The sequence below is a fragment of the Haliaeetus leucocephalus genome, unplaced genomic scaffold, assembly GCF_000737465.1.
Source record: "Haliaeetus leucocephalus isolate CR32 unplaced genomic scaffold, Haliaeetus_leucocephalus-4.0 Scaffold973, whole genome shotgun sequence".
In the NCBI taxonomy this organism is placed as follows: Eukaryota; Metazoa; Chordata; class Aves; order Accipitriformes; family Accipitridae; genus Haliaeetus; species Haliaeetus leucocephalus.
In genome coordinates this window covers 2,537,996-2,548,490 of record NW_010973409.1, presented here as the reverse complement: position 1 = coordinate 2,548,490, position 10,495 = coordinate 2,537,996, and the positions used below count along the sequence as shown (strand labels likewise).

Genomic DNA, 10,495 nt, shown 5'->3' with positions numbered 1-10,495 from the left:
GTTGTAGCGAGGTGGGTGCAGTTTCTTCTCCCAAGTAAGAAGCGATAGGACATGAGGAAATGGCCTCAAGTTGCGGCAGGGGAGGTTTAGATTGGATATTAGGAAAAATTTCTTTACTGAGAGGGTTGTCGAGCATTGGAACAGGGTGTCCAGGGAAGTAGTTGAGTCACCATCCTTGGAGATATTTAAAAGACATGTAGATGTGGCACTTAGGGACATAGATTACTGGTGGACTTGGCAGTGTCAGGTTTACATTTGGACTTAATGATCTTAAAGATCTTTTCCAACCTAAACAATTCTATGATTCTATAAATACTCTTTTCCTATTCTTAGCTATTAAACTAGGGATAACAATTGCTTTGATTTCATAATCACAAAGAACCAGACACTGGTAGCAGTCTAGACAACCAGGTGTAATACGAACATACTTTCTACAAACACAGCTTAATTATGGTAGAACATACACATATTCCATGTGAACAAGTTGAGTTTGTTCATAAATTCAGCAAATTAACACCTTTGTCAGCTTACCCAAGCTAGACATAGGATGTCTTTATTTTTCTACTTTAGCAGATTTCATCACTCTAGACCACCAGATTCCTCTGGCCCATATTCCTGTGTTCACAACAGGTGTTAGAATCTACTCGCACACTGTCACTGTTCCACCAACTGGAAATAACCCCACTTTACCTAAATAAAAAATTTAAAAACCCAGTCTTCCAAAAGAGATCCACCCCTCCTAACTGCTTACAGTCTTTAAATGTATATTCTGCTCCAATGCCCAGAGAGATACTCTTCCTTCTCAGATTCATAAACATTCAAATAAGTCCTCCTATTAACTCCATCACCTAGGCCACACTTCAATCATAGATATTAATACCTGGTTATTTTATGTACTACAGTTTGCTTGTAGTCACAGTGCAGACAGGTCTAATGACTAGGAAGATATAAAAATAATTTATAAAAATGCAGTTTAAAGGAAGTTGCACCAAATTTGTGCACCAGCTCCTTTTTCGGGATGGTGAAGAAAAGCTAGGTAAGATGTGTGTTTTACTTATTTAAGCTCAATTCACATCTTCCTCCGAAGCTGTAGTTGTCTTTGGTACAAAAGACTCTGTGGGGGCCCTAACTCTATTAATAAACAGATTGCCAAGACTATGAAGCATATGAGAAAAGATGATCTGTTAATCACTGCAAGAAAACCTGACTTAATTGCAGTAAAGTTTCCATTTTTACTTATATGTGAAAAAACATTTGTGCTGAAACAGTCAGACAGGGTGTTATTGCTTACAAAACGGATATGCTTGTATATTCAAACTTTCTGCTAAATACTGAACAAGAAGATTTCAAGCACAAGCCATATTCTCTTTTCCTGGATGACAACATACAAACCAGAACCCATGCATGAAAATATGACTGCTATCATATGAATATTCTTGTCTTGGTTTGTAAAATGAATCCTTCATGAAAACACTGCATGGAAAGAATGACAAATGTGATTTATTTGAACAGAAAACAGTTGGCTGTGACATGCAGCTATTTTTGACTGCACAATCCATCTTTCTAATGGAAAGTGGTAAAGGGAAACAGTAAAAAAAAAGTCTACACTTCTAACCAAATGACTGTAATCTTCCTAGCCTTTTTGAGCCAAAAATACCTATTATGCATTGTAAGGGAAGGCCTAAAAACAAGTGTCCCTCAGCATTAAGCAGTTACTTCCACAGGTGACAGTCTTAATACAGCAATACAGATAAACCAAATAAGCTGAAAGGGCCAATTACCTGTACATCTCATGCATAGTCTATTCCCAAAGGAATGTTTCTATAAAGCTCTTTAAAAATGCTTTCAAACTGTCACAATCCAAAACAGTGCAAATCCATCCCTTCCCCTTTATTACATCTAAATTAAGGTCTGGAAGCCATTTTGAATAGATCAGCTTGATGGCTTGGGAAGCACCACCTGGAAACACCCACCCTCCTTCCTTCCCCTTTTTAATAATGTGCACAGCAGAATTAGAGCAGTCTCAGAGGTATATTGTCTTTATTTTCTTTTTTAAAGGAATTTAAATAGTTTTCATTTATTACTGCTAAGTCTCTTTTACCCATTGCATTGTCCTATGCTGCTGAATGAGAATGCTTTGTACTTGTTTTCCTACTTCACAGTATAGCTTTATAAAGAGAAAAACTACTAAGAAAATCCAGTGTCAAAAAGTTCCCTAATCCCAAAGGCACAATTCCATATTAGTGTGTGGTTGTATAAGACATCACAAAGTCATTTATAAAAATTATGAGAAAAGCTTATTTTTGGTTTGCAAATTAACAGCACTCCCATCAAGTTAGCAGAATTGCTTCAAACAGAGTCTTCTATCAAAAGATTCACAGTAAAAATAATTTTTCGTTTAAATACTGTCTTGGAAGCATATATTTTTTTAATATTTATCTCATACAAGTAAGATTTCACTATATTGCTGAAACAAATCTAGAACTCTCACTTGAAAGTAGAAATAGCCATTTTTAACTGACAAAGACTTAGTACATTCAAAACAAATTTGATTTACGAAGAAAATATAAATTTTAGCCACTGATGCCACAAATATTTATAACTGTATTTCACTTCTAGCTCCAAGAGGATGGCATGTGAACAACCCCATTTATTTAAGCATTAGCAAGAAAGGCAATTCTTTGTATCAAGTTGTGTCTTGGAAAGGTCTGGTGCAAAATCTCGCCAATAACATCACTTTAAAAAGAGAATGAGCACTTGAAATTTTATTCTGAATTTTGCATTGTAGTACGTATGGGAAAACTCCACTCTGACAATTTTAAAACAATGACTACTCAAACAAGAAGCTCACCTCCTCTTGTTGTAGCTACTTCACTCTGGATGCAAGTAATATAACAGTATGTACCCAGGCCATTTGTTTCCCTAGCATTGTTTAGTACTAATTCAGAAATTGAGAGTTCAAAATTTCTATGTGAAAGCAGTAAAGGATGGATGACAAAATGAAATAAAAAAAAGAAAAACAAATGAGGAGAGAGAAGAGTAGAAAATTTGAAAATTAGGAAGAAGGTAATTGTCATTTACAGACAGCATTTGGAACCCGCAGATGTGACCAAATCCACACACTCAGAGCACAGTAGATATATGCATCAACCAGATGTTTGAAAGAATATTTCTAGTTTCATACACATTATAACTTGGTAGCATTACCTTTGTCCAGTCTTGTAGCTTGTGCTAGCTTTTTCTGAGCCTTCCCTTTCAACTGCTGGAGGGGAATTGAAGCTAGTGCTTTCTGCTGAATAGAAGGATTCTCATACATCAACACAAGATGCTCAAATTTTGTCTGAATTGTTTTCAAGATATTTGCAGCCTGCAAAAGGATTTTCAGTCAAAAGATGATTTATGACACCTTAAACCAGAAGAACCAAGCTCTCCTATTTTAGCTTGTCAATCACAATTCTATACTTATTACATTATACATTTCTTTGTAGGTGAAATGTTTATTTGTAAAGATATCAATAAAAATTGCAGACACCACCACCCAAATTGTAAAGCCAGCCTTGTAATCTTGGAGCATTCTGAATGGTGTCCTGAGTGAGAAGCATACTGATTCAGGGAGAAGAGAAAACACATCTCTGATAGCAAAGTTTTTGACTTACTTCTGCCTCCACTTCTTTTGAACACCTTTTACCTGAAATCCACAAAAGAACCTGTAATTCATTCCATTTCCTGGACACTGCTGCACCGGTTTGCAGAACTCTATTATTGATGAACACTGCTTTCCTATTTCTTATTCATAAATGCTGCTTGTCCATTTCTACTTCCTTCTCTCACAGATCAGCTCTGATACAGACTTGAATACATAACCCTGTGACCATATACTGAACAGTGTTATTTCACTAGAAATCAAACATAAGAACTAGGCTTCTTCAGTCAGTTATCCTAAGTGTCACTTAGTGGCAACTACATATTGCACCCCATGAAGTACACCCGTATCTACTAAAATGAATAGCTAAAGTTAATAGTAGTGGAGCTAGTAGCTCAGCAAACTACTTACTCCCATTTAAAGGGGGACAACACAGAAAGTGAAATGGGATTTTAAAATTAAGAGTCTGCCATATTTTGGGGGGAAGCCTGCAGTACTGCTAAACTACCTTTTCTCTACTGCTACATCATGCTTCAGTCTTTAGCCTTGTTAACTACCATGTTTGTTTCATCAAAAATCCATACTTTCCTGAGATGCTAGCAGCAAATGCAACATAATACACAGATGTGAGAACTCTTCAGAAGATAACTTCTTTCAAAGGAGCATTTAAATTAGGAGCAATCATTTTGATGCTGGACAGTACTACAGGACCAGTCCTTACTTTTCATAATTGCTGAAATGGGACAGAACTGGTTTCACTCTTCCTGGAGCTCATCAGCTGTAGGTAACTGGTTTAACATCATAAATCCAATTGTGTTCAGATTCACTTTAACGCAAGTTAAAAGAACTGAAATAAGGGAAGTTAGGGACTGCCAATGGCTTATAGATATTCATGTTCTGTCAGCTTCCAGAAAGAGTGTTCAGAGATATTGCTCAGCACAGCAGAAACTCTCCCAGATTCTTTGACAATTCAGTTTTCCCACTGCCAAACACCATCAGTGTTACAGAAGTGCTTAACTGGTTTCATGGAAGCCACTGTATACCAATGAAGTCTTATGCAAACATCTAGATGTGTGGTGAACCTCACTGCAAATCTAACTTTGGATACCTCTTTCCTCCTATAATCACTATGTCATCCAGGAAGGGATCAGAATGCATCCACCAGAATAATGACTAGCCAGATCTTTCCTTTTTCTGAGTCTCAAGAACACCTTACGATAAGAAACACAGAACCACCACAGATGAGGCAAAATAATGATGAGTTATGTCCCTAGAACAGTGCCATTTAGGAATATTCCTGTGCTGTCTCAAGTAATCCACTTTTCCCTGTGCTTACTAGGACTCCCATGAACCACAGGTTTAACACATAGGCAAGAAATAAAAATGCTTGCACTACAAAAACCACTCTAAATCTCTCTGACATCTGACAGCCACACATACAACAATAATACAACTATACCTCTGCAGTATACTCACTGAAAAACAAAACACCTACTGCTGTGCAAGCAAAATGGCCAAGTCATAGCCAGAAGGTATTTTATGGACTTCCTTCCAGACTATACAGACAAAATTCAATGGCTCAGAGAGCTATCAGTCTAATTCCCTGAAGAGATCAGCTGAAATAAAGCATTCTAATAGAGTGCCAACACTGCATTAGCAATGCCTCTAAATTGTAGTAAGTTTGGTCCCACCACCTATGTTGAACCTCAAGAAGCACGGAAAAGTAATAGTTGCAGAGAAATGGATCTACAACTCTGATGGCTAGCATAAGACAGGGCCGAATAACTACAAATGAGAAAGATTCACCTCAGAATACATCAAGTGTCAATTTGAAATCTGCAACATTTTTCTCATTTAAGATCAACACAACTTTTAAAGCATCCAGTACTGACCAGTACTGCAGCAAGTCACTCTAGAGGTTTCCTAATTCACTTCCAACCACTACTGCAGAAGTGGCTGAAACCATAAAACCCAAGAAGCAGACCAAAAGAAAAAAACTATTTTTTTTTCCAAATAAACCCAGCCAGTACATTTTAAAGGCAACTACTGGCATACTAACATAATTAGATTAAATGGCTCAATATTCAAACAACTACAACAGCTCCTTTTCCAAGGGACATTATGGGTGATGATGGGTCACCGAGTGCACCCTTTCCCCAAAAGCTATCACTTCAATCTATGCTTTGCCGTTTATCTTCCACCGATCTTGGGCAGGTATTGGGAAGAAATCTTATGTCATAGTTTGGCATCCAACAATATACTGATAATATCATTTAAAAGAGACAAACTCTATTTAGGGATGTATGAGAAGAAAGCTTTTAGAAGGCTTCATCTTACACCAGCTTTTAAGACCGAAGTGACACTGGTTCTAGGGGGAAAAACTCTTTAGAAAAAAGTTAAACCAAAGCATCCTTCAAACCTTCTATCAAAAGGCATAACTTCCTTTTTCAAAGTTGTATGAGGTGTTAAGAGTCTTCTCCCATCAGGCCAGGTAATGTCAGATGAAAGGACTCTGCCTCTCTGTCTTGATAGGGAACTTCACCTCAACTTCTTGGACAAAGGAAACACAGCCTAGGTAACTACAGATTTGTCCTTGCCTGGCTAAATTCCTGTCTCTCACAACAGTCACATGTGAAAAAAGAAAGCCCTCACAGGCTACACAGAGGTCATCATGCATGAACTGAGACACCAACGATTATAAACATTACAGTTATGCTCCTGTTCTTTTGCTGGCTCTCAAATACCAAACACAGTATACAGTCCTAGTCTTAGCTTCCCCCACAATTTTGTTCCTCCACCTTGTTGTTCCCTTCCAATACAAATGAGCTTTTTTTTCACAACACCCTGATCAATAAAACATTTAGGGACATCTTCAACAAAATCTCTTGCTAATATTCTATTTATGGCATGTTTCATGTTGAAGTTGCATGGAGACTGAAGAAAACACTCAAAAACTTCAGAAACAATTGGGAAAAAAAAAATTCCTCTAGTCCAACCTCCTGCTCAAACCAGGGTTAGCTATGAGGTCAGACCAAGTTGCTCTGGGCTTTATCCAGTCAGGACTTGAAAACACCCACATTTGAAGACTACACAGACTCTCTGAGCAACCTGTCCCAACAGTTAACTCTTCTTCAATCTTTATATTCAAGATTAGTGTGCCTATGAAGTTTTCAGGTTATAATTACCATTTCAGGAGACTGCACAAGTGATGTTTCTGGTTGCTGACGGGAAGGGGCAAGAACAGAGTCAGCAGGTCTTGAAGGCTGATGTGCAACTGTCTCAGTGCTGGTCGCAGTTTCAGAGGATCCTGATCTGTGGATTTCATTTGACTCATTCAGTTTGCTATTCCTCTCTCCAGCAATTAAGTCTCTGATTTTACATAGCTGCTCAATCGAAGCTTCCTTAGGGAAAACCAGATGAGTTTCTCCCTGAAATTTAGACAAATTAATTCAGCAGTTAACGCAGGTCTAAGCTAGTCAGCGGTTTGTATCTATTGCTAACAGCTATCTCATTTACTCGAAGTTAACACACTAAGGCTTGGCACGATTCAGCCTTCAGATTAGGTCCCTCACAGCAGAAGCTATTAGATCAAGAACCTACAGTCAGTCTAGAGAAAAAGGGCTCATAATAACATGCTTTTATTAGTAACTTATTTTGCAGAGACACACACGGACAATGCAATTATGGCTGGGCAGAGGAAGCAACAACAGAAACGAACAACAAATGCTCAGTTCTCACAGCACAGCAGTGAAACGCTAGGCAACACAGGAGGATACCCAATGTTGGAGGAAGAAGCCCCTAGAATGGCATCTGCTGGTAATTCTCTTCTATACTGATATCTTTTAGGTTTTGTGAGTTTTCAGATGGGAAATATTCTTATTTAGACCTGTACCCACCTCAATTTCCAGGTTCCTATTTTTGATTGCAACACAATTGCTAGTAGCATAACAGAAGATCAGTAATTACGACAGAAGCAAAGTATCAGTGCACTTAACATGAAGAAATAGGTTACCAAAAACATGAATATCCTGAAAAATTCATAGTTTAAGAGTTTCAGTTTCTACTGCTGCAGCACTTCTATTTATTAAACTGAGTAATTTGTTTATCCACAGTAACCTGAGGTCACCTATCCTTGCAGACGGAGTGCTTCACTTTAACACTTACAGTCACCACAAAACTAAATGGAACGTATCAATCCAGCAGTGTCCTCATTTTTTAATTGAAAAAGTTGGCTTACCAAGCAGAGACAAAGGAACAATTTTAGTTATCGCAGTTGAAGAGAAGTTTGTGAGCTCCAGCCTCAGTTGACACAATAACCATAAGACTGAGCCAACATGCTCTTAAAGATCTGACAGAAGTGGGAGTAGCTCTTTATAACATGTTTAAAATTACTATGTTATTACTGCTTGAGTGCTTCACTAGCTACCTTGACTACCTCTTGGCCAAAACACATCATTAGAAGTCATCTCCTGAGCACCAGCATGAGAATAAATCTGCAGACCATTTCTTCCTCTGCAGTCACCATTTATTTCAGCATACTTTTTTTTTTTTTAAATTAGGACAACTACACTAAATAACTTCACCAGAAGAGAAGGCAGAGGTCTCATGACAGCTGGACCTAAATAACATAATGTACGCATCCATACAGAAGTGTGGTATAACATAGACAAATTAAAGCAAAGCTAGAGCAAGAGCTTTGCACCATTAAACAAGAGTTGTTTTTTCACCCCAGCTCTCCTGTAATTACAAAGGCTGCTTCTAGCTTAACCAGCTTTGGCAGTTTAAGTTCCACCAAGACAGGGACCATTTCAGGACACAAATCTTCAAAATACATCTTTTTGACTGCACAGAATCAAGACTCACTCGAGACTATTTTAGGATACAGTTTCATAACTGTTTTAAATGGTAAAAGTCCCACCCTCCCACTACTTCAATAGTCTGTTGCCCTCCACTGCTGTCATGACAACACTAGTACTTGTGCAGCTGCACTGTGAATTGGCTGAAAATTATTTCTTTGGGTGGGGGTGGGTTAATTTTTAATGAGATCAGCTTACCTCATCTAACTGACTATGGGGCCACGTAAGCCCTACTGATGGTAGGAACAAGCAGCAGAAGAGCAGGACTTTATTTTTCCCCCCTTCCAAATGATGGTTTCAACACACAGATTTACAGTATGGAAACTACTGTCTGATGGCGCAGTCTGACATCCACCTAACAGTGGGCTGCTACTCAGAGAAGAGGTTTTCACCCCTTTTCCCACTATTTCCTTTGTGCCAGCATAGACATGTATCTGACCATTAAGCAAACTAGTAATGCACCTGAACAGCAGAAAGCCACTCTTAACACAGATCAGGTTAGCCCTAGCTCCACCAGATTTCTGAATTAGCCTCATCTAAATTTTCCTGTTGGTTAACTGCAGGCATCTGCAAACCAGGACCAAAAGACAATAGCAATTGGCTTAAAACCTAGTGCCTTGCAACTGGGAAAGCAGAAAAAAAATTCCAATTTTAAATTTTAGCATGTAAACTGATGAAGACATGAGAAATTACTAAATTATACTCACCTCTTGAAACCCCATCTCAAATAAACATTCAACGGCTCCTCTGACAGGCACCAGTCTCGTGGAAAATGCTGGATTTCCAATCCGAATTAATCTATATTTTTCTTCATAAGGATTCCTGAAGAAATTGGAAGTTTTAATTATGGTTGCAAATTAAGTGAACACTTAAAAGCTGGGTAAACTGCACTAAGCAGCATTAGTCATTCATGAGAGATTTTTTAAAAGTTTAGTTTCATTCCCACCGTGTAGGCAGAATGTGAAGCTGACCTAAAACTTTGACTTAATTCATGTCCTTCTGCATTTAACTTCGAGAATTACAAACTGGTTCTAAATTTTAGTTTGCAACCTAAGTGCATAAATACATGTTCTGTAGTCCTAGCCAGCAGGGCTTAGTCTGCAGTGACACTTACAGACAGCTTCACATCCCCCTCTACCTGGTAGCATTCTAATTGAACTCCTCAGCTGGATGCCAGATGGTTTTATGCCCACTACAGAAGTTACCCTAAACTTCCTAGTACATGGGTGAAACTACTGTGGTGTCTTTACCTCTTGAAGGGCCACCCCTCAGTTCCCCTCTCGCCTCTTTCTTTAAAAGGAGTCAGCCCAGGACCCACTGTTCTCTGTTGCACATCATAGTTTTTGCAGGTGGTTGACAAACCAGATATAGACAGGGAGGGGCTGCTCACACACCTCGAGTTGCCGGAAGACATCAAGGTCAATCGTACATACTGGTGCGTATGTATACCCTACAGAGACACCTCGCAAAAATTCAACTATAATTAACTCTTGATACCGATCTTACCGAGTCAGAAGAGAAAGGCAACAGAAAAATCAAGTTACTATTTTAGCGTTACTTGTTATGCATCCACTAATTTTCAGCTGCTTAAATGCTTGCAGAATCAGGGCCAATGCAGGCTTTTACGTTTAACACAAAAAACAAGCCCTCAAAACAAACCAACCAGCAATGAAGAAAGAAATAAAAACCCAAGCCACCACACACCTACGTGAAAAGTAATCTTGTTTTTAAATAACGACAAAAAGAAGCGAGATGTTTTTCAACCTCACTGTTACGTAACAAAATTGAATCATACGGCTCGTCTCGGAGACGGTCCGTCTGCAAGCCCAGAAATAAACTGCCGCCTGCGGGAGTTTTGTCATAAACTGCTTCTGAAGCGGCATTAGTGACCCGACAGGAATGACCCCGCTCACAAGCGGGCTCTGTTTTCTTAAGGACGCGCCACGCCGCTGCCGCCCGACCTCTGCCCGCCGTGCCCACTGACCCCTTCGGCACC

At 38.8% G+C, this 10,495-nt stretch overlaps 1 protein-coding gene across 2 annotated transcripts in view; it reads right to left on the bottom strand.

Moving 5' to 3' along the window:
- NGLY1 (N-glycanase 1) overlaps positions 1 to 10,495 on the bottom strand; it is a 35,139-nt gene that overhangs the window by 24,389 nt on the left and 255 nt on the right. For both annotated transcript variants that reach the window (XR_775424.1, XM_010584337.1), the window contains exons 2-4: positions 9,207 to 9,321; positions 6,829 to 7,071; positions 3,208 to 3,367 (exon numbers count right to left, since the gene is read on the bottom strand). Coding sequence is in view for 1 of the 2 variants with exons in the window: in XM_010584337.1 (XP_010582639.1) it covers positions 3,208 to 3,367; positions 6,829 to 7,071; positions 9,207 to 9,321 (518 nt within the window). In the remaining variant the exon portion in view is untranslated. The remainder of the gene's footprint in view (positions 1 to 3,207; positions 3,368 to 6,828; positions 7,072 to 9,206; positions 9,322 to 10,495) is intronic.